At 34.4% G+C, this 24056-nt stretch overlaps 1 protein-coding gene across 5 annotated transcripts in view; it reads left to right on the forward strand.

The window, feature by feature from the left end:
• The first annotated feature begins 2073 nt into the window (after nt 1-2073).
• The window catches only part of JPH1 (junctophilin 1), a 92384-nt gene continuing 70401 nt past the window's right edge, over nt 2074-24056 (forward strand). For all 5 annotated transcript variants that reach the window (XM_051970026.1, XM_051970027.1, XM_051970023.1 and 2 more), the window contains exons 1-2: nt 2074-2534; nt 11237-11993. In XM_051970026.1, the coding sequence (XP_051825986.1) occupies nt 2156-2534; nt 11237-11993 (1136 nt within the window). In that variant the 5' untranslated portion in view covers nt 2074-2155. The remainder of the gene's footprint in view (nt 2535-11236; nt 11994-24056) is intronic.

Consider the following 24056-nt stretch of genomic DNA (forward strand, 5'->3'; position numbering starts at 1 on the left):
TAAAAAATATTTATTTAAAATTAAATATAAAATAAGAAAAAACAAAGTAGAAAAAAAAGACAGAAATGGAAAATTTCAAAAACAAAACACTGTCATGTGCCCGGCAGGATATCAGAAAAGTTTCCAAATATGTAACAATAAATTCTGGAGAAGACATTTGAGATTCCCTTGGACAGCAAGGATATCCAATTAGTCAATACTTAAAGAAATTAAGTCAGGACATTTATTGAAAGATCCAACATGGAAGGTGAAGCTGAAATACTTTGGCACATAATGAAAAGACAAGACTTAATGGGAAAGACTCTGATGATGAAGGACAGGGGCAGCTAGGTGGCTCAGTGGGTAGAGCACCAGCCCTGAAGTCAGGAGGACATGAGTTCAAATGTGGTCTCAGACACTTAACACTTCCTAGCTGTGTGACCTTGGGCAAGTCACTTAACCCTAATTGCCTCAGGGAAAAAAGAAAAAAAATAAGACTAAAGATTGAAGGACAGAGGATGAGAGGCAAAGGTAGTATCATGAAAACAATGAACATGAACTTGGACAGATTTCAGAAGTTAGTGAAAGATAGAAGGGCCTGGTGTGCTATGCTCCTGGCATCATCAAGAAATGTACAGGATTGAACGACTGAACAAAGAAGTTCAAAGTGTGCAGAATTTGATGAAAAAATGAAGTGATTCCTGATGTGGGATTTCTTACAGATGGGATTTGGAGAGCTCCACCTTTCAATTAAAGGTGTAGAAGATACCAATGAAGTGTGAGAACCAAGGCTAATTAGATCATCTATAAAACGAGGGAATCCGGAGATGTCTTTCTGCTCTAATCTATGATTTTCTAAGATTCTGAGAGTTTTTGAGTTTTCCTATTTGGCACAGAGCAAGTAATGGCAATTATTCAAAATTCTTTGAGGGCAAGCAATCTGTTATTTCAACTTTGAATCTTCCCCAGGTTATCTACATATTGTCATTTTCAGTCATGTCTGACTCTTCATAACCCCATTTGCGGTTTTCTTGGCAAAGATATTAAAGTGGTTTCCCATTTCCTTCCCTAACTCATTTTACAGATAAGGAAACTGAGGCAAAATGGGTTAAGTGATGCCTAGGGTTCCTAAGAGATGTCTAAGACCAAATTTGAACTCACAAAGGGAAGTCTTTAAAACCCCAGTGCCAGCACACTGTGCCACCTAGCTGTCCTGGTTACCCGATTACCCTTTATAAATATTTATTGAATGAACAAAATAATGAATTTATTGCCGTATATGCAAATGATGGCAAACTAAAATTGCAACCATAAATGAACTAGAACACCAAAACTACGTAACTAAAGACTCACACAAAAGTGTTTTCATTCAAAGACCAACACAGCAAGCTTCATACGGCGAGTATTTAATCAATGCCTGTTGAAAGATTAAACTGTCGAAAACGCCCAAACCAGTGCCCAGAAGAGCTTTCTTCACCTCTCCACCCCTTCACATAGAGGCACACGTGCACACCTACAAGCAGAAAACACCGATTCTCATTCGAGACTACATTAGATACACTCTCGATTCCACTGAGACTACAGAAGAGGTGAAGGCAAACGCTTTCAGCAAGAACCAGTTTGACCACTCCCGCCAGGGAGGCGATAGCTTCGGGAGGGGTTGGGGTTGGAAGAAGAATCGGACTAAGGGGTGGGGGCGCAGAAGGGCTTGGCCTGGGAAACTCGGGGAGGGGACGAGGGGCGGCGCCCTGGCTCACGTGGGTGGAGAGCAGCTGAAGGTCCGTGTTTGAAGCTTGGCTGTCCTCTCGGACTGAGCTCTGGCTGAGGAGGTGGCTTGGGAAGAGGAGGAAGAAGAGGAGGAGGAAAAGGAGGAGGAGGAGGAGGAAGAAGAAGAGGAGGAAGAAGAAAAGGAGGTGGCGGTGGCGGAGAGTGTGACGGTGGCTACGCCCGCGGTGCCTGAGGCAGGAGGAGGTGGTGGCGGGGGAAAGAGGGAAGACCTAGGAGGACTGGAGCAGCCTCGGACTGGGGACTGAAGAGGCGCGAGCTGCCCGCGGCGGTGCTGTCGGCTCGCCCACCCGCCAGCGGCCGCTCGCCCGGCCCCCGCGTTACACCCTGCAGCCCCCAGTGCCCACGGTGTTCGTGCCCTAGCGCGGAGCGCGCTCGGGCAGCCCCCTGAATGACGGGCGGAAGGTTCGACTTCGACGATGGCGGCACCTATTGCGGCGGATGGGAGGAGGGCAAAGCGCACGGGCACGGAATCTGCACGGGGCCCAAGGGTCAGGGCGAGTACTCTGGTTCTTGGTCTCACGGCTTCGAGGTGGTAGGTGGCTACACCTGGCCCAGCGGCAACACGTACCAGGGCTACTGGGCACAGGGCAAACGCCATGGGCTGGGCGTGGAGACGAAGGGCAAATGGATGTACCGGGGGGAGTGGTCGCACGGCTTCAAGGGGCGCTATGGGGTTCGGCAGAGCTTATGCACCCCTGCACGCTACGAGGGCACTTGGAGTAACGGGCTGCAGGACGGGTATGGCGTGGAGACCTACGGTGACGGAGGTGAGTTGCGCGCAGACAAGAGTGAACTGTGTACGTGTGTGTGTGTGTCCGTCCTCAAAAGGTATAATGGTGTAAACCCAAATGGAACTTCCCTTCTTAGTCTCGGCGCCAACTAAGGCTGCTGAAAGTGGGGAGGACTCGGCGGGCGTGCGCGCTCGCACGCGCGCACACACACACACACAGACATACACACGTGTCAGGAAGACTGCCAAAAACACCTGGAGCTCCATGTACTGCTTAAGAATAAATCTGCCACCCCCACTTCGTCCCCCAAGAAAAAAAGGAGGGAAGTTGCTTTGATTGAGATGGTTACACTTGGGGTAATGGTCTGTATACTTTTCTGTCCCTCCCTCGGTCACGGAGGAGACTGTGTGTCCATTTCTTGGGGTTACGTGGCTTGAATGTACCTGACAACGTCAGGTCCTCAATGCCAAGGGGAAGGCGTTCCTCCTTGCCTCCACCCCCACTCAGCTCTGGCCCCAGAGAGCTGATATGGAAGGGGACTGTCACTTGAGATTGTCACATTACGTTCCCGATCTGTCCCAAACCTCTCCCAAGCACTCTCCTGGAGAGAGAAAGAGCGAGCGCATTTGAAGGCTCTGGGGCTTGGCGGTTCCCAGGCCCAGAATATTGCTTTGGAGACCTGTAGTCTTCCCCAGACTAATCTTGCTTCACGCAGTATTTCACTTTCAATCCTGGGTAATACTTGGAAGTGGGAAACAGAATCTAGGAATGGGGGAGGGGAACCTCAGGTAATTATGCCTTATTGAGTACACTGTGCAGCAGGAAGGAGTAATGAATCTTAGTGCAGTTTAGTGGAGGGGGAGGGGTCCCAGATATCACTTAAACTTAGTTCTCAAATTTGTCTCTTAAAGTAGCATAGTTAATTGCTACACTGGCGCTCCAAGTAGAAATTACCTCGTAAGTTTAAAAAAAAAATCTTTATACTAGTGAAAAACAAAAACTTTCAGAAGTAGAAAAATGTATATACTCTTGTCAAACTAGATAACTCAGAGTTACAAAGAATTCAGATTAATTATTCAGAATACCAACAGTGAAATCACCAACATTTTTTGTTGTTGTTGGAACTTAAAACACCATAGAAGGCAATGAATAAACTTAACCAGTGTTAATGCATTTGTAAACAAAATAAAATTATTAACAAGACAAATTATTCCTTTTGAGTTAAGAAAATTTTAAATAATTAAAAGACACGATTCAATAACTATTAGAAAATTTAGGTAATGCTGTCTCTCAAATACTTTAGTAAAATAATAGTCTGAATGATATTACGACTGGTTTTAAACAAGTTACTGTTTTGAAGCTAAGTCCTGTCTAAAAATTTGTGCGAAGACTTAACAGCTCTTCAGAGTTGTGGGATACTTCAGTAAATGCACCTCAAATCCATCAGAGCATCATTCATTCTTGCCAAAATGAAAACTTATATAATTATCATTTGTCTTACCTAAGAAAATGACAGTAATGTTTAAACTGGAAGTTCAAATATTTTGCCTGATTACATACATAAAATTCCTAACCTTTACATTTTAGGGGATAATAATTACTTAGAGGTCCTCCAGAGTCAGTGCCCCTTTCACTGGACCAGTGCATTGGGTGGAAGAATAAGATGTCTGAAAGAAAGGTGCAATGGGTCCTGTAAATGGCATTATCATTTGGTAGGCATGTAGCTGATATAATGGAGAGAGCACTGGGCCTAGAGTGGGAACACGGGTGTTCAAATCCAGCGTCAGACAAGTATTAGCTGTGTGACCCTGGGCAAGTCACCTAACCCCTTTGCTTCAGTTTCTTCATCTGTAAATTGGGGTAATGAAGGATTTGGCAAATCACTCCAACCTCTATCTAGAGGAGTCAGAGTCACATGATTAAATAACAACAAAGCGGAATGTCATCTCCTTGAGGTCTTTTAGTTGTTTCAAGCAGTTGCACCTATCTGCAGGTATTGTTAGAATCCAATGGAACAATTGTAAAGTGCTTAGGCCTGCTCACCAAAAAGCGCTATGTAAGTGTTAGCTATTATTATTAGTTGCCTTTTTCAGAGACTTACGGTCTGAGGTGCCAGCACAGAAGCTCAAATACTAATTAAGTCATTATCCATTAGTTTCTATTCAAACCCCTGGAATAGAATGTGGAAATTTATTTGTTAAATTTAATAGGTAATTTCATTAAACCAGCATTCTCATGGATTGAGAATAGGTGGAGCTGTTTTTTTGTTTTTTCTGATTCTAAATTAAGAGGCAGTGAAAAAGTTTGGTTGAAGGAAAAAGGGGAAGTTCTCCTATAGCTTATTTTTGAAAAACAGATTTTTAAATATGAATTATTCATGTTGAATTTATACTGTTACTAAGATGCATTATATAGTAAGCTTAGGCCATTTGTGATGCCCAAGTATGTCTCATTTTCTAGTAAGCAGTACAAACAATAAAGGGAAATTTTAATATACATAATATTGAAGCTCGAGTAGTTACCAATATAGCTTTTTATAAACATCTCCTTTGTACATTGTAACTATCTACAGTTTTAATGGTAATTTTGGAATTGATATATTAAGACATTACAGTATCTTGAAACTAAACTTCCCATAGTGAATTTTCTTAAGAGAGAATTAGAATGAGAACAGGTAGATGGTCAGCAACAACATACTTGTCACAGCCACAGTTGCTCTGTACAAACACTATACTAGACAATTGATATACTTTGTAAAAAAAAATTTTCAAGATAAAAAATATATCAGGCTTGAAAATATTTTTCGAAGCCTTTCAGATCCTTTGAAATAAAATTTATAAATAGAATTAGAGGGTAGATGTATATCTGCTATCTTTTGTCTCTGTGCATCCTTATATTTGTGTTTTCAACCCTGTAAGCACACAATAAATTCCATTAAGCTCTGTGATTATTTTGATTTTCTTTTGAAGTAAAGGACAGTGGTACAACACAAAGAATACAAGTATCACCAAAATTTTCATCCTACAAATTAGAAATATAAAATGATTATGGTTATACTGGTGATAACTCACAGAACCTGGGATTCAAAGGAAGGGCTTTTTCCATTATATTTTGCTACGTGTTACAGTAATCCTATAAGAAAAAAATCAACAACATATTTCAATATTGTGATTAGGCCATTTTATCTAAATTAGAAAATGTTCTCTAAAGACTCAACATGATCATTAAAAATAGGATAGAATTTGACTTAAATAATTTTAAAGCACTCCTTTTCTTATATGTAGTACTTTCATCTATCAGCATCATAGATTACATTGAAAGGATTGCCATGATATTAAATATAGTCCAACCCCTTCATTTTACATATGAGGAAACTGATTTGCCCAATGTAAAAACAGGGAGTCAAGTCCAGAGGTGGAATTTCATATGAACAGAGGTCTTCTGACTCCAGAACCAGTGCTCCTTCTACTGTACTACATTTCCCAATTTTTTAATACTTCTTGTGCACATCTTCATTGTCTTTTCATTGGGTTTTTATTCATCATAAAACATTACTGTTGATAAAAAGTTTGAAGCTATTTCTACTACACTGTTATAAACATCTAAAATTCTTCTAAACATATTTCCACATTTATCATACTGGACAAGAAAAATCAGATGAAAAAGAGGGAAATGGGGGGGAAGGGGGAAGCAAGCCTTTGTAGCATACAAATATATAACAAAGAAGGTTAGAATCTAATTGTGATTAACAAAATGCTTAGAACCAAATACTTCCCAGAATCAAGGGAATACAATTTGGAATGCTTTAAATTAAAACATAGTTTAATGAAACAACTAAATTAACAGTATGGTATATAATTTGTGGTATTTTTTTCCTGAAAATATTTATACACCTTTTAAATTGTTTCTTAATTAGTAATAGAGAACCCTTTTCCCCCTAGTTTTATTTTATTATGAAAATATCAAATGACTCACAAAGCATTACTAAAGAATTTATTAAAAATCAGTTATGTACTGACTTTCTGTAGGATATGAAGTATTCTAGGAGTGTTATCTGATATTTCAATACAACCTAACTCTTGTAATTGTTTTTGCCTCAAAGCATTTCCACATTTAAGTTTTATCTTGTTTCTTGAAGTGTGGCCAGGTTATTTAAAAATTTTTGATAATATGTATTTACTCAAGTTCAGTTTAATTGAAAATCATAGATATTGTAGGGTTTGCCTTGAGTTTGAAAACATTATAATAAAGTATTTTGAGTATTTCTTTTTTTAAAAAAATCATTATTTGCATCTATCAGACTTTTGGAAATTCTAGTAAAAATTGGTTTTGTTATCATAATTTATAATAGGAAATATGTTTCCAATGCATCTTATTTAAGATGCATGCTTATTCAAAATGGTATATTTTATTTTTTAAAATTTTGATAATAGCTTTTTATGTTTTTAGATTTTGAAAATAGCTTTTAGTTTTGAAAATATATGCAAAGATTGTTTTCAGCATTTACCCTTGTAATCCAAATTTTTCTCCCTCCTTTCCTTCACCCTGTTCCCTAGACAGCAAGTAATCCAATATGGGTTAAACATCTTCAATTCTTTTAAACATATTCCCATATGTGTCATGCTGTACAAGAAAAATCATATCAAAAAGAGGAAAAATGAGGGGGAAAAACCAAGCAAACAGCAAAGATGAAAATACTATGTTGTGATCCACATTCAGTCCTCATAATTCTCTTTCTGGATGTAGATGTTTCTTTCCATTACAAGTCTATTGGAATTGGCCTGAATCACCTCATTGTTGAAAAGAGCCCAGTCCATCACAGTTGATCGTCACATAATTTTGTTGTTGCTCTTGGTTCTACTCATGTCACTTAGGAAGATGTTATATTTTTAATCACTAAGTAGCTCATAGACTTGTTAAACTGTGTACAGAAGCAGAGGAAAATGGAGTTAAATTTTCTATATATTTTGCCTCTCATTTCAAGAAAATTCTAACATCAAATAGTGAATTCTAAATTACTGTATCCAGTAATGAAACTCATAATACAAATGCTCATTTCAGCACATCATTTTCATGATACTATTGTCTGATGTGAAAAATGTCTGCATGAGAGATGAAAAATTTAGTTACTGAAGTAAACAGTATATGGTGTCTTAGAATGATATAGTCTAGCTATCAAGAACAGTGACAATTTTTTTTTTTATATTTAGGGTTCCAAAAAATTTTAAATATTTAAGAATGAGGATTTATAATCTTATGGTTACAAAGCTATAGAAAGATAAACTTTCTTCATATAAGACTACAAACAAAAAATATTATGAGCTATGATGAGTAATATGATTGGAATTGTCTTTTTTAAAATAGATAAAATATCCCTTAATTTTTATTTAGGAGTGAATGGGTGAGGCCCTAGAATTTGCGATAGTGTATTCCATGTATAAGATCTCTTTGTCCTATTTAGAAGAGCTGGAGTTGATTTCATCACCCTAGTTTAAAAAAAAAAAAAAGATTATGATCAACACAAAAAGATAATAGAGTAATTGCCCTGGATTTTGCATTCTCATGGGTATGCATTTCCTTCTAAGAACCAAAAAATATATGTCACAATTAGGTTATACTTCTGATCTCGTTGATTTTCATAAATAGAAGACCTTGATTATAAATTAATGACATAGAACTTGAGGTTTTTTAGATAATATCTCAATAATGAAAAAGAATTAAAAATTCATCAAAAGCATTTCAAAATTACTAAAGCCTTGAATCTCTTTAATGCCACCCTGTATTGTGTTTTGTAATGATGAAAGTAAAAATAAAAATTTGCTTTACTTTACTCCTAATGGTACACTATTTTGTGTTATCTAAGTGTTTGAAGTATGTACATATATGATTTTCTTTTATTTAAATCAGGTGAAAAAATAGAAATGAGCATTTTCAATGACTAAATATTGAACTGAATATGCATTCATTTCATAAATTGAGCATCTTGTAGGGAACTAAGGTAAATTATATGTCGAGTAATCTATTTTCTATTGATCTACAGAGGAAATTTATTTAGAAGATTGCAAAATATAAGACAAATTTTTATATATTTACCAAGTACCCATAGGTAGATATCCAGCTAAGAATTTTCAGAATTTTGTGTTACATTAAAAAGAAATTATTCCTGTCCTCAAGATGGAGAGGTAAAATGAAAGGAATAAGTCAAGTGAAAAAAAAAAAGCATATTCATAAATATATCTAAATCTGTCTAAAAATATGCCTATTTGCCTGAATGGGTGTTATTTATATAATTTGGAAAAGCCTTACAAAGAGATGGAATTGAAATGGCTATTAATCACATAGAATATAAGATTCTGCAAAGCATTATTAAATAGTATTCTATCAGAGTTATGAGGAAAAGGCAAAAAGAAAAAACTTAGGTCACAAGAAGAAAATAGGTGTAAATGTTTGAAAGACAATCACAGGCTGGAGATGAAAACTGGGGAGTAGAATAATTTAATAGTTGGTCTGAATAGGTTTGAATAAGGCTATGATTTAAGGGAATTTTTTATTTAATTACTGCTTCTGACAAAGAAATCTATGAAATTTGGAGCAGATAAGTGAATGTCATCCATTCAATAAATATTTGTTAAATGCCTTCATTGCATCAGGTACTGGGTTCTGGTAGTGGTAGATACTATACAGATACAAAAATGAAACAGTTCTTGACTATGTGGGAGGAGAATGTGTACAAATATAATTATATACAAAATACATACAAAGTAATTTCCAAGGGAGCAGGCCCTAACCATTGTGAGAATCAAGACAGCCTTATGGTACAACTTTAGCTAAGCTTTTAAAGTAAGGTGGTTGATGTGCTAGGATGCAAAGATGGAAAAGGCTTAAGAAACTGATTAAAGGCGTTGGGATTGGAGATATGTCTTGTATGGGGAACCAGCTAGAAGGTAAACTGTGTGAAGGGAAGTGGTGTACAGTAAGTCTAGAAAGGGTTAGACTTAGATTGGGGAGGACTTTAAATGCCAATCAAAAGAATTTGTATTTGTTCCTAAAGATAATAAATAGGAATTGACGTTAGGAATATCACTTTAGACTAAAGAGAAATTAGAGAGAAGGAGATCAATTATGAGGCTATTGCAGTAGTCCTGCTGAAAAAAAAAAGAAGATAAAGGCATTGTTTGTGAGTAGAGAAAGAATAGATAAGTGGATAAAAGAATAATATAACTTTGTTGATGTTTGAGTAATGGAGGAAAGTATTCTAAATATTGATACCAAAAGTGAATTATGAGCGAAAGTGTTTTATGTATTGATACTAAAGACAATCTCTTAAAATTATTATGTTAGTAATTTTCATTTGAGGATACTCTATACTTAGTAAAGGATGAGGTCAGGGCTGGAGGTATATTTCTGGAGTTGCTATATACTAGTGTATTTGAAGCTATGGGAATGAACAAATGAATTTTGAGCAAGACTGACTAGAAGAAAAAAGGAAGAATCAGCAAAGCAAATCCTAAAAGTACTAGAATTAAGATGAAATTTAGAAGTTTACTGTTTGAGATCAAACAAAAGAGTGTTTTAAAGAGAAGAGGAAATTCTTCATAATTTAAAGTAGGTTGAATCTTTAATTTTCTCATACTGGGTCAAAATTATCCCACAATTCCCCAGATACATTTTGCATAAATATTATAGCAAAAATGAAAGGGGAATCTTTTTATGCCTCGGTAGCATAATAAATATAAAGTTTCACCTTTCTAACCTGCTCTCCATCCCTCAAAAACAAACTTGAATTTGTTGTTCAGTTTAACTCTTCAGGACCCCATTTAAGGTTTTCTTGGCAAAGACACAAGAATGGGGCGGCTAAGTAGTGTAGTGGATAGAGCACTAGCCCTGGAGTTAAGAGGACCTAAGTTCAAATGTGCTTGAGATACGTAATACTAACTGTGTGACTAGTCACTTGCCTCATTGCCCCCCACCCAAATATATATATATATATATATCCCAGAGTGGTTTGACATTTCCTTCTCCAATTTTTTATAGATGAGGAAACTAAGGCAAATAGAGTTAAATATCTTTCCTGTGGTCACACAATTAATAATTGCCTGAGCCTAGATTTGAACTCGGAAAGATGAGCCTCTTGATTTGACACCCAACATTCAATCTAGGGCATCACCTTGTTGCCCCAAAATCATTGTAGATAGGGGAAATCTTAATCCACTTATCCATATTTATCTTCTAGTATGGAAACTCCATCCATCATGCCTATAATTTACAGAGTTGAGAGAAATTTGTATGGGGTAATGAGAGATTAGGTGATTTGTCAATGGTCATGCAGCTGGAATTAGAGAGAGAATGTAATCCCAAGTAGTCCTATTAGACCAGCCTTGGATCCATACTTTTATACCATCTCTCATGTTTGAAGTTATATATATGAAAAGACAATTAGTAGGTTTTTAAAAATAAAGACAAAATTAAAGCAGTAAAACTGAAGCTTGATTACAAAGTAGAACAGATAGACCAAACCAGGAGAATAGATGCTATAGTTTAATATGAAATATTTAAAAATATCTCTAGGCCTGGTTATACCCATTTGCTTTTTTCCTACCATGTATGTACTATAAATTTATATTGTCTCTTTTTATGGTTAAATCTAGCAAAATTTATTATGGTCATAGATAATTTATTATCATTTCCTTTTTAGAGACTAACTCATTCTGTACTTTATTTGCCTCAATCTTTCAAAGGTACTTATCAGGGACAGTGGACTGGAGGGATGCGGCATGGATATGGTGTGCGCCAAAGTGTGCCCTATGGCATGGCTACTGTGATCCGCTCACCCCTCCGAACATCTCTGGCTTCTCTACGCAGTGAGCAGAGCAATGGCAGTGTACTCCATGACATTACCTCTGATAGCCCAGCTGGAACGAGAGGTGGGTTTGTCTTGAATTTCCATACTGATGCCGAATTAATGACTAGTAAGAAAAAAGGAGGCTTATTTAGAAGAGGATCCCTCCTTGGTAGTATGAAACTTAGAAAATCTGAATCCAAGTCATCAATCTCAAGTAAGCGTAGCTCTGTCCGAAGTGATGCAGCTATGAGCAGAATTAGTTCCAGTGATGCCAACTCAACAATTAGTTTTGGAGATGGTGATTGTGATTATTACCCAATGGAAGATCATGTTGATGCTACAACAACAGAGGCTTACATGGGAGAATGGAAAAATGATAAACGAAATGGTTTTGGCATTAGTGAGCGCTCAAATGGAATGAAGTATGAAGGAGAATGGCTCAATAACAAGAGGCATGGATATGGATGTACAGTGTTCCCTGATGGCTCAAAAGAAGAAGGAAAATATAAAAATAATGTTCTGGTTCGTGGAATAAGGAAGCAACTCATACCAATAAGAAACACAAAAACTAGGGAGAAGGTGGACCGAGCCATAGAGGGTGCACAAAGGGCAGCTGCTATGGCAAGAACAAAAGTGGAAATAGCAACTTCAAGGTATGTAAAAGCAAAATAAATGTTTTATCAGGTTATATAAATTAGTAAAAAATCATGTGATATTTGTGCTTTTGGTAGGAACATCAAAAAAGGTTTTATAAATTCTAAGCACAGGTAGGAAATACATACAAAAAGAATTATTTTCAAGTAATGTGAAGATGAGAAATGTCCTTTCACTTTTAGGAAATTAGTATGTTATCAAAGAGATACACATTATAAAAATTCTCTCATTTTAAATTGCCAGTTTACCAATTAATGTAGCAATGAAATTTAATCAAATTCTATAGAACACTACCAAACAGAAATTTGAAACACTATATTAGGAAGCAAATATTGTATGTTCCAGGAATATAATTTTCATTTATTTAGAAAGGTACCAAATGCAAATATCTACTTTCACTTTCTTGCCCAAGGATGGAGTTTGAACAAAGAAGAGCTCTGTAAAATAATTTCTACAGACTATTCATGTAACCCTAGTGAAAAGACAGAAATTTTTCTTTCATATACAGAGAAGATGGTTGGTGATATTGAGAAGTTTTAGAAAATGGAAGTTGGAAGTTTAGGTGGGATGGCCATCTTTATAGTGAAATAAAAGGCTAAGTCATTTGCTATAAGCTTAAAACTAAAGTTGGAGAAAAGTAAAAGGGTTTGGAACATTGGCTGTGGGAAATTAGAGATGACATATGGTAAGATTAAAAGAAGGAATTTTGTTGAGTACCAGCAAGAGCCTACCTGAAGCTTTATGTCATAAATTTATGACAGATGAGATCATTTCTCTTTCTGTGATATTTTAAAGCCCCAAGAAGGAACAGAAAATTATAGTGAAAGGGATAAGGATCTGAAGACCAGAAATGTGAAACAGAGGGACTGGGAATTGTAGGGTAATAGAATCAAAGTGGAAGATCATTGAGGCACAATTGAATATAAGGATAAATGAAGCATCAGGAAGATGAAATGGGGAAATAGGGATGAGTCAAAGAAAAAGATGATAACACATAATGTTAAAGAAAATAGTGTAGATCAAGGAGTGAGAAAGATACAAGAGTAGAAGATTGTGGTAGGTATAAAGAATTTAAAAGTTCTGGATTTTAGAGATTTTGCAATTCTGAGAAATATAAAGTCTAATATTTTACTTTATATGACTGAAAGTGTGTACAGAAATCATCAGCACTCAGGAAACTTACATTCAGATTGTTAAGGGGTTATCAAAATGAATATTTAAAACTCTACAAGTTATAGTAAGAGATGAAATGGAGAGAGACTGGCACTGTTGTGAAATGGGGCAGACACTTTTAGTATTTATCTCATAGAATTGAGTCACTCAAATGAGAGAATGCAGATGAAGTACTTTAATTTTATTAATACATAATTTTTGTTATTTTTAATTAACAAAATTAATTTTATTAATACATAAATTTAATTGTTAATAGCACCACAGACTTCAGAAATGAAAAGGTTATTGAGGCTTTGGGCCAGAGGAAAAGTCTAGAAATAGCAATGGGTAGCCAATGAGTAAGTCTATCCCTTTTCCAGGAACTCTTAGTTTGGGGAAATCTAAAGAAATGGGCACCACAGGAAATGGCTGAAAAGAATGTGATAACTTAGGTGGAACAGAGATTCTTAACATTTTCCATTTGCGACTTTTTTCACCCAAAAAGGTTTTATGCAATACTGATTGTGTAGTTATATAAAATAGGTATACCAATCAAATATTTAATGATAATCATAATTTTGTGACCTCCCACCTTCAATTATGACACTCAGTATGAGGTCATGACCGACAGTTTTTAAGAAAATTTGACTTGGGAGATATCCAGGATATATTCAAAGTGAAGAATTCAAAAGAATGTGGCAAGGTGAAATAATGGAAACTTGAGCTCTGGAAAGACCTCTGACAGTTACTGGGTAAGGTGTATGAGTTTATAACAATGTCATTCATAAGAGCTTACTTTAAGAGGGATGATAAAGAAAAAGAACAAATCTGGAAAATTGTCTCATTTTCTCACATAATTATCATAAGTTTACATTTTTTTATTCCACATCAGAGAAAAAGGGACTTTAGTATAGAAGTTTTCTTAGCATTTAGCTCATGGCAGCAGGAAGAAATGAAACATTTTCGTATAGGAACCCTGGTCCTCAATGGAAATGAACTTGTTCCCTCATACCCCTTATCATAAGGGCATTTTTTTAGTTTCTCAAATTTCCCATATTTTTATTTTTATCTCAGTTTGCCATTTAATCTTCTTGCAATCATAAGATTATACTGATTTCATATGTTAAATTTCACATCTTTAGCTCACCTATGGATGTGTGTCTAGTTTTACTACATCAGTGCTTTTAGTATTAAACAATTATTAGTAATTACCAATATTAGCACCCTACCTCTTTTAAAACCTAATCTCTTGTATTACTTTTAACTTCACATGTTGAAATCTTTCATCTAATTCTCACCTCAGAGACCTAATGATATATTAGAAACAGTAAGTATTGGGCATATGGAGAAAATATATATGAATAGGAATTTAAGAATCTAATTTTTATATCCTTATTATCATTTTCTTTAAAACATTAACTTAAAATGAGGAAATTAATTTGAATGAGGAGAATAAGCTTGTATCAGACTAGATCAGTGATTCATGGTATTTAAATACCTATTTCAGCTTTCCTAAATATCATGAAATTACAGTCCATTCTCTTGGCAGTATTGCCTTTAGTGATGACCTTTAAAAAAAAATGTTGGGCACAGAACTGTATTTTGTACTATTAGATGATCTTTAGTGTCAGGTGTAAGATTTGTACCAGGTGTTCCAATACTTCTTGTGAAGCATTCCATTGGGTCAACCTCTACAAGAGAAAACTTAGAATGTTATTACCATGTAAAAGAAATTTTTATAATAGTGGAAAAATGTGATTTCATACATTTTCCATCTTATGATTAAGCTAAGTATAAAATTGACCTGAGGGGAAAGAAAAAACCCACACCTCAGCCCACACTTTATGCCTTATTTAAGACAAGGTAAAGCAAAAGTGTCAATCCAACAAAACTTCTAGGGGTTCCCTGAACTGTATTCAAATATACTTGGGAAATATTTGACAAAATTAATAAAAATTATAGTACAACATAGATAATGTTCACTTGTATTCTAAGTTGCCATGCAATCTATAGGAATCCATTTCAATTTTTTTTTTTTGACACCACTGGTATAAGGCCTTATACTTTTGTCCATTAACACATTTTAAAAGATTAAATATGTACACTTAAAAACTTTATCCTGTTATATTCAGTTCATTTTTTTTCATTTCCATTTTTAAATCCTTTGCCTTTATTGTATACTAAAGGTATAGAGGGATGGTATTTTTTATTCTTAGCTATCATGATTTCTATTCAGTTTCTCTATGCAGTGTCATAACCTTTGTATTTCTGTTTTTCCAAGGCTTTCTTAATACAAAAAGAGAAAGGGAGAAATAATCCTGCTAAGAGTTTTTGAAAATATTCCTTGGGGGGAAAAGATAATATGTACATTATTGTCATCATACATTATTATAGCATTTTGTAGAGTCAGAATTACTATTTAATTTTGTCCCTCCTCTTCTACTGCCTAATAGATTGAATCTTATCCTTGACGATACAGAAAGATTAAGGATTTCAGACAACATAGTGACTGAATCAAAGTTAGAAACTAGACTCTCTTATCACTTTCCCACTGATTAAACCACTAGGTCATTCTCTCAGTAAGAGAAAGGGAAATCAATTAGCAGTTATTGATTGATTTATATTTTACAGTTCACCTAGTGGTAATATCTAAAAGATAGTTTATCCTTAATCTCCCCTGCACTCAAAATATTTTGTAGTTCATAAATTTAGAGAAGAGCCTTTCACATTTTGCCCAGAAGTCAAGCCTAGAGTTCACTATTGAGGAAAAGTTGCTTTTCCTTGAAATATTAATGATATTTTTCAAAAAGATGTGCATAGGAGTGACATAGTATAGCAAAAGGATATTCTAAGAAGCACCTACTCTGTAAACAGCCTGTGGATTCTGAAGTAAAGAACCATCATGGAACGCTCATCTGTGTCTGTCCTGTACAAAAAGATTTTCCTCTGAGGATTTATGAAAACATGTTCCTTGATCAATAAAAGGGAATTACTTAACTCAGAAGTATCTGTGTGGTTAGAGCACTGGTTTTGCAGTCAGAAAGTTCAAATGCTGCTTCAAATGCATACTAGCACTCTGACTTATTAGCAAATAACTTAACCTCTGTTTCAGTTTCTCAACTATAAAATGCAAAGCATAATAATTATCTATTCAATAGGATTGTTGAGATAATTAAAAGAAAGTATTTACAAAAATGTCTTGCACAGTGCCCATACATAGTAGTTATTTAATAAATACTTGTTCTCTTTCTTTATTCCCTTCCCACTAAACATTTACTAGTTACCATTAATTTCTATTTGTAAGTTAAAACCATTTGCAAGTAAAACCACAAGAGTCTGGTAGTTAAAAGTACCATGTAGCATTTCCCTTTTTTGCAGGTTTCCTTGTTTATCCAAAAGGTGGCATTTATATTAATGAGACCTCAGTGCAATAACCTAATTCTCCCACAGTACTTTGCCTTGTCTCCTTAGAGTTGTCATAACCTCATAATTATCAGCCCTGGGTGGAGAAAAAAAAAATTTGAGTTTGTGATAATCTCCATTAGAAGTGATTTCAGAGGTCATGTATTCCAAGAGGGAGTAGAAAAATATCCTTGGACTGTATAAAAAAAATTGCATCCCTGGAAGTGTTACTAGGTTTACTGGCACTATGCGGTTGTTTTCTAATGTGCCAAATTTATTGAGATAGCTTAAGAAATTTTATTGATGGCTAATGTGGATTGAAAACTAGTATAATCATAGAATCTTAGAGCTACAGGGAACCTAGTTTAACCCTATCACTTTTATGATACTGTTCATACCTAGTGCTGGTTTTACCTGTTCAACTTCTTTTTCTTCTCCACTGGTTATTTATCCATAACAAGCTCACTAATCAACGTGCACTAGGTTCTATCCTTGGTCTTCTCTTTTCACTCTATCTCTCACTCAGCTGTTACTGAAGCCAAAATACCTGGATTCAAGTCTCCCATGTGACACAAAATAGTTGTGTGACTGGCCAAATCAATTAACTTTTCAATGCTTCCAAGTAATTCTTAGAAACTAATTTGGAGAGTAGGTATGCATCTTCATTATTAGAATGTTGCTTATTTAATTGGTGTTGATAAAATTATAGATCCAGCAAAAAAAAAAAAAGAAAAGAAAGGAGAATTGATGAAGTGGTAGTAGTATAATCTGAATTATAAGTGAAAAATCCATACAAAGTAAGGACTTGAGAGAAGGACCATCATTTAACCTAAGAACTTGATTTTGGCTGCAGTGTCTTAATTGCTATAAAGAAACTAATATTGAAAAATAAGCATATGGCTATATGGTGAAGGAAACGGCATTGTCCAGTTTTTTTTTTAAAAAAATGAATCTCATTTTTGTAAGCAGTAAACTTGTTATTTAAAGGGGGACAAGGAAAAATTATATTCAGTGTATCTTACTTGGACTTTGCAAACATCGATTGAAATATGACTTTTGTTTCTTCGTATGTTTATAGTTCTTTCCTTTCAATAATGAACCAATTGTGTATAGGAAGTCAAGCATCTTATGTAATGGAATGTAGAGTAGTGGCTAGAGAGCTTGGTTTCTAACTCTGATTCTGTCACTGTATCACTGGAAATTGTTAATTTCTTTTGTCTTCAAGAATACAATTAAAACTAGTAACCTTTAGAAAGACTTGAAAAGAACTTAACTAGGAACTCTTGACTATCAAATGAAATAATAGTATTAATGAAAATAATGTACAAAGAAATTTTTTCTCCATATCTTCAGAAATCCTACCTGGACTTTTTTTTCCCCTCTCATTTTCAAATTTAAAAAATTCCTCAATAAAATAGCAGAAATCTAGAGACACTGGATAGAAAAATTAAGTAAAACCACAATAGTTTATATTTTAAAAAAAAACTCTCTCTTCCATACTTGAGGTAGACAATCATGTAAAGAATGTAGAAAGAGAATTAAAGAAAATAAGTCAAATGTAAAAAGCGAAAAGGAAAGGGCTACTGAAATGTTGTAATATAAGTACAACTTGGAGGTTTCTGAGAAAAGATATTTGGATTTCTACATTTAAGTCTACATATAAAATAAAGTAGAAGGCTAAGGATTAATCATTGTATTCAAGAATCTAAATAGGAATCTGTTCAGAACTTCTTTCTCAACTGTACTACTACCTTGCCTTTCTAAACAATACTGCTATTGATTTCATTGAGGCTCTACAAATGTAGCCTAAACAAATGTCAGCAGAATTGAATAATGCTAGCATTAAAATCTGTCAATAATTATAGCAGGGCTGACCCTTTCAGTTGCTGTTAACATTGATCTATCTGTGACAATGATGGAGGGATTGATGCTATGTGCCATCAGCTGTATTTAGGAAAATAACAAAAGAATTTATATCACCACCTCTACCTTCATTCATATTGTAGTTGGTAAGTGTGTCTAAAGAGCAAAAACAAAGAATGGCAAAGGATCAGGATAAAATATTGATATTAGTGGTTTGTTTTATGACTGAACTTTTAAAATTACCAATCCATTTATAGCTTTTCTTAGAATTAATTAATTAAATTCTAATCATTGTTAACTAAAGTATAAATAGTGTAACATTTTTCTGAAGGATTTAAAAAATTCTTTCCATTTTAATTCACCTTTTAACAGAAAATGAATTAATGAGTTAATTTAAATAAACAATTATATATTGTAGCCAACAGAAAATTACAATTAAAACCAGTTAGACCAATTAAAAATTCTGTTGGACTACAAACTTTGTGCTGTCACTAGATTTAATCTTGTGGTAGGTTCTTCTAATTTGTGTTTGTCAGACATAAAAACCATGGTTTTAAGATTGATTCCTTGGTTGTAATAATTTGTTTTGCCATGAAACCTGGTATTCATCATGAATAAAAAAGATAGAAATGAATGATAAAGGTATTATTTTCCTTAATTAAGTCAACCTTGTTAACATTGATTGGCAATACACAAGAATGCCAAGGCTCAAGATTTAGGCAACTAACATATGGCTATATAATCCCTATTGGTTTACACAAATTTACACAAATGTCTCTTATAGATTTCTACATTAAAGGAATCAGTGTTTTTCCTTTAATTTCTCACTCAAGCTGTGATGACGTTAGTTCAATCAACATTCTGAATATCTAGTTAATATTAAAGAATATTCTGGAGGAAAATATGCCAAGTTAGAATTTATACAAAAGATCAAATCTTACCATCTTTTTAAAAAATCTAAACTGTAACATGATGAACAATTTTTATCTTTTTGAAAGGCTAGTTTGTGTTGTAACTCTTTCCTTCATTAAAAAAAAAATCTATGGTGATAATTATAATTTAACATGTGGAAGCAATTTGGAAATGTAAATAGAAGTCCCTGGCAAGATTAATATGCTAAATTTATTTTTTCATTTATTATTCATCATTCAGGCTTTCTAACATTCAAAGCCCTTACTGAGTCAGCATACATTATGGATCCAAATTGAACTTGTTACTACTGTGAGACAGGGGGACCAATCTTGCCAATTTATTTTGTTTTCTTTCTAAATCTTGTATTTAATGATATATTTCAATACCATCTTTATTTTCAAATATATCCTCCCTTCTTCTCTATTCAAAGAACTATCTCTTGTAATTTGTTACACATGGTCTCCCACAAGGCTTGAATTGTTCAGTCATTTTTTCAGATATGTTTGATTCTTCATAATCCCATTTGGGATTTTCTTGACAAAGATACTGCAGTGGTTTGCCTTTTCCTTCTCCAGCTCATTTTACAGGTGAGGAAATCAAGGCAAATAAGATTAAATGACTTTCTCAGGATCACTCAGCTAATAAGCATCTGAGGACATATTTTAATTCAAGAAAAGAAATCTTTCTGATCTAGGACTAGCACTCTGTCTACCTATGTGCTACCTATCTGCCCTCACCAGTGTTGATCTTGGTTATTTTGATTATACAGAATTTAGTTTTATTTTGTTGTTCATTTCATTTGCAGTGTTTAGAAATTGTTATTTTTTCTGCAGCATTTTAAATTTCGTTTTTCAAAATACATGCAAAGATAGTTTTCAACATTTACCTTTGCAAAACACCATGTTCCAAATTTTTTTTTCTCCCTCCCCATCTCTCCCACCCTGGACAACAAATAATCTAATATAGGTTAACCGTGTACACTTTTTCTAAATATGATTCCACATTTATCATTTCTGCAGAATTTTTCATATTCATCCTTTCTTATGGGATAATAATATTCCATGAAATTCATGTGCCACAAATTATTTAGCCAATTCCAGTCAATGGACATCAGTGTTATTTACTATTCTTAGGTAGCACAGTGAATATCTTGGTGTATATGATACCTCTGTTTCTGTCTCTGACCTCAGAAATATATACCTGCCAGTGTAATATCTGTAAATTGCAATAATCAAGGGAATGAATATTTTAGTCAATATTTTTGTAGTAAAATTCTAAATTACTTTCTAAAATGCTTAGGCTAATTCACAGCTCCACCAACAGTAGATTTCATGTGACTGTCTCCCTGAAGTTCTTCTAATATTAACCATTCCCTTCTTTAATTTGAGTCTTGTTTTCTAATTTGAGTGTGAAGTGAAATTTTAGAATTTTGATTTACATTTCTTTCATTAGTGATTTAGAGCTTCTTTTCACAAAGTTATTAACAGTTTCTTGCCAAGTTATTTTGTTGGAGCAGTATTTTAAAATATGTTGGTGACTATTGTTTATTGAACATTGTACTATTTCCATTTCCACCACAACCAGAAAGGGGAGCAAAACATTTTGAGCAAATTACAGGTGATTATATCAGAAGATAGAGATTTATTCAGATCGGTTCCAGTGTAGCCCTTCAGATAGATTGGGTTGTTTGCTTAATAAGATCAGGTGAAAACTCAAGTAAAGGAGAGTTGAGAAAATGAATTTGTTGATCCTTTTTTATATATTATATTCCTACATGTGGGTTTGTGTTATAAATACATTCTCTTGAGGATAGTTGATTCTGATGTGGTTGTATGTAAAAAGATATATGCAATGCTAGTTCTTCTTTAGTGAGTTAATGCAAAGTTACTCTGAAAAGACCTGAGGCTTTGGTGGACCGTAAGCCCAATATAAGGTAACAATGTGAATATGGCAATGAAAAAAGTTAATGTGACTGCTGGGAATATTAAGAGAAGCTTACTATCTGGGATTAGAGGATGGTTAGTTTGGCTGAACTCTGCGACAGTTCAGTCTATATCTTGGTCAGACCATATTTGAATTATTGTTTATTTCTGGCACCACATTTTAGGAAGGACACTGAGCCTCAGGCATGGTAGAGCATGTCTATAATACCTGCTGAGGAAGTCAAGGCTGGTGAACTGCTTGAACTCAGAAGTTTTGAGCTTGAGTAGAGCTAAAGCCAATGTGCAGAACAGCCCCTAGGAGTTGAAAGGTGAACCACTGAGTTTGCTTAGGAAGGGATGTACTGTCCAAAATCAGTAACTGAGCTTGTCAAAAAAAAAAAAAAAGCTTGTCAGCTTCAGTCCCAATCAGCAGTAGGATCAAGCCTATAAATGGCTTCTATCCATCCAGCCTGAACAAGATAGCCAGATCCATTAAAAAAAAAAAAAAACAGTTGTGAGTTTGGGGCAGATTGGAAGGGTTGGTTGAAGAGGATATTGATGAGGTAGAAAATATGCAAAAAAGGATGAGTAGGCAAGCTAAAGATTTCAAATCATACCATATAAAAACATTTTAACCAGTTAAAGTAACTCTGAGGATATTAAACCTAAACAAGAAAAGACTCAAGGAGATGATGTCAACTGTTTTGTGGAAGAGGCCTCAGAGGGCAAAACTAATAACAATAAATGAGGCAAAAGTTATAGAAATACTTCATAACAATTAGAACTATATACAGATAGCTCTAGAAATAGAGGTTCCCCTCACTGGAAGTCTTTAAGCAATGGTGGGAGGAGCTTTATTGTTTGTCATCTCTGATCTTTTCCTTAATCCTTCAAGATTCAAGTACAGAAAAGTCAAGAAATATGACTGAGAGGAAATAAAAAGTAAAGAATGAAAGGAATTGAAAAACAGAATGAGAAATAATTTCAGTGGAGGCAGTTAAGTCATCTAGACAGGGCCAAAGAATTATCTGTGAGTATGAATATATTTCAAGTATGTAGGATTTTAGCCCTACCCCATTCCACTATCAAATCTATGTGAAGTCATTTCTCAATATACTGAGTAAATCCCCAATAAAAGAAATTGAGGAAGGGAAGAAAAGCTAGGCAGGAGAATTACATATTAAATATCTATTAATTTGGACTTTAAAGCAATTGGGGGAAGAGAAACTATTTTGATCCTATTGTGGATGAAGGGATACTGTATTAAACACAGCAGATATTGTGTTAGAAAGTGATATCAGCTTTTGTGTGTCCTACAAACTGCATATAAAGATAATTTTGGGGGGCTTAATTCCCCATTTCTCACCAGAGGCAGTCCATTTCCCAAGGAAGTTAGAAAAATAAGTGTACTCTAGATCCCTCCAAGTATTTCCTGCAGTTGAAATGTAGTATTGTATTTCAAGAGAGATTAATTTTTTTATATATTTGTAATTATACTTTGTCCCATATAAAAGGCTTCACCCTTGACCATTCCCCTTAAAGGAGATTATATAATGTTTTGATCTAACAATTTGTTTATGGATTATGTGGTTTAATAGTACAGAAAAGAAGTTGGTACTATTATCCTAACCCTCATCTTTCAAGTCAAGTTGATGAATCTGGAAAAACTTTAATATTAATGAAATTTTAATAATTTGTGTGTGTGTGATCTTCTGATGCCTTGTATCATACAATTCAAGGCAGTAAAGTGGCCAATTGCCCCAGTAATTAGAAGGGAAGACCAGTATACTCTGATAGAATGCAAAGGTAGTTTTGGTTAGAGTACTTCAGAGGAATAAGCATTATCTTAGTATTAAGACATTAAAAAAATACATTTATCTTAATTATCTAGCTACATACTTGCACTTCATTTAAACAATATATACATCTCTACTGTACTATGAAAACTATAACTTGACAATAGCTAAACCAGTCTTGAATTTAGGAGTACTGTTTTAGAAGACTGAATGAAAGGATCTGATTGCAAACTGTTACATATTGAAATGATTTCCCCCCATAGAGTCAGCAAGTTTGTTTGAACAATGGATACTTTTTAAACAAAAGAATACTTCATTGCGCCTAAAGGTATGAATCATAGCCAGTATTTAATTTTTTTATTTTGATTTAAATTTTTTTCAAATTTTATGAATCTGCTGGAATTATGATTGTTAATAGTGTTTAATCAAAGATATTAAATCATAGACAATATTTCAAGGATTACAAATATAAGTAATTAAAATATATAGTGAGGTTTTGTGTATAGTCTTTATTTGTAATGTGAAAAATCTGCATGTAGTTATTTTTGTATGATACTAATAATCAAAATGCTTAGGGTCATCCATTAAAAATTCAGCTTTGGCCTATAGTAACTGTGGTTCGCCATGACTTGGAGAATTTAGTGTGCATATTCATAGAGCTTGTACTCTCCTCAAGGAGCAGCTGCTGATCAGCCAAACTATGCTGAATTATGTGCTCTGCACACAACTTTCCATTATGGATTAAGCTGACTCTACCAATCTCACTTTACTCAAGACACCAAACTGGACACTTGCAAGACTAGTGCCTTGCAAATCTTTGGGATGCTTTTCTTATTATAGATGAAATATGAACATTGTGTTTAGGAATAGGATCCAACAAATGCCAAAGGTATTTATGTAAGTCGTTCAGCTTTAGTACAAAGACTTAAGTATAAAACCAAACCAGATTTTTAATCATTTTGCTCCTTTATCTTAGTTGTCACAATGTTTTATGTACAAGTCAAATTCATAAATA

The sequence above is a fragment of the Antechinus flavipes genome, chromosome 1 (assembly GCF_016432865.1).
Source record: "Antechinus flavipes isolate AdamAnt ecotype Samford, QLD, Australia chromosome 1, AdamAnt_v2, whole genome shotgun sequence".
NCBI classification, from domain to species: domain Eukaryota; kingdom Metazoa; phylum Chordata; class Mammalia; order Dasyuromorphia; family Dasyuridae; genus Antechinus; species Antechinus flavipes.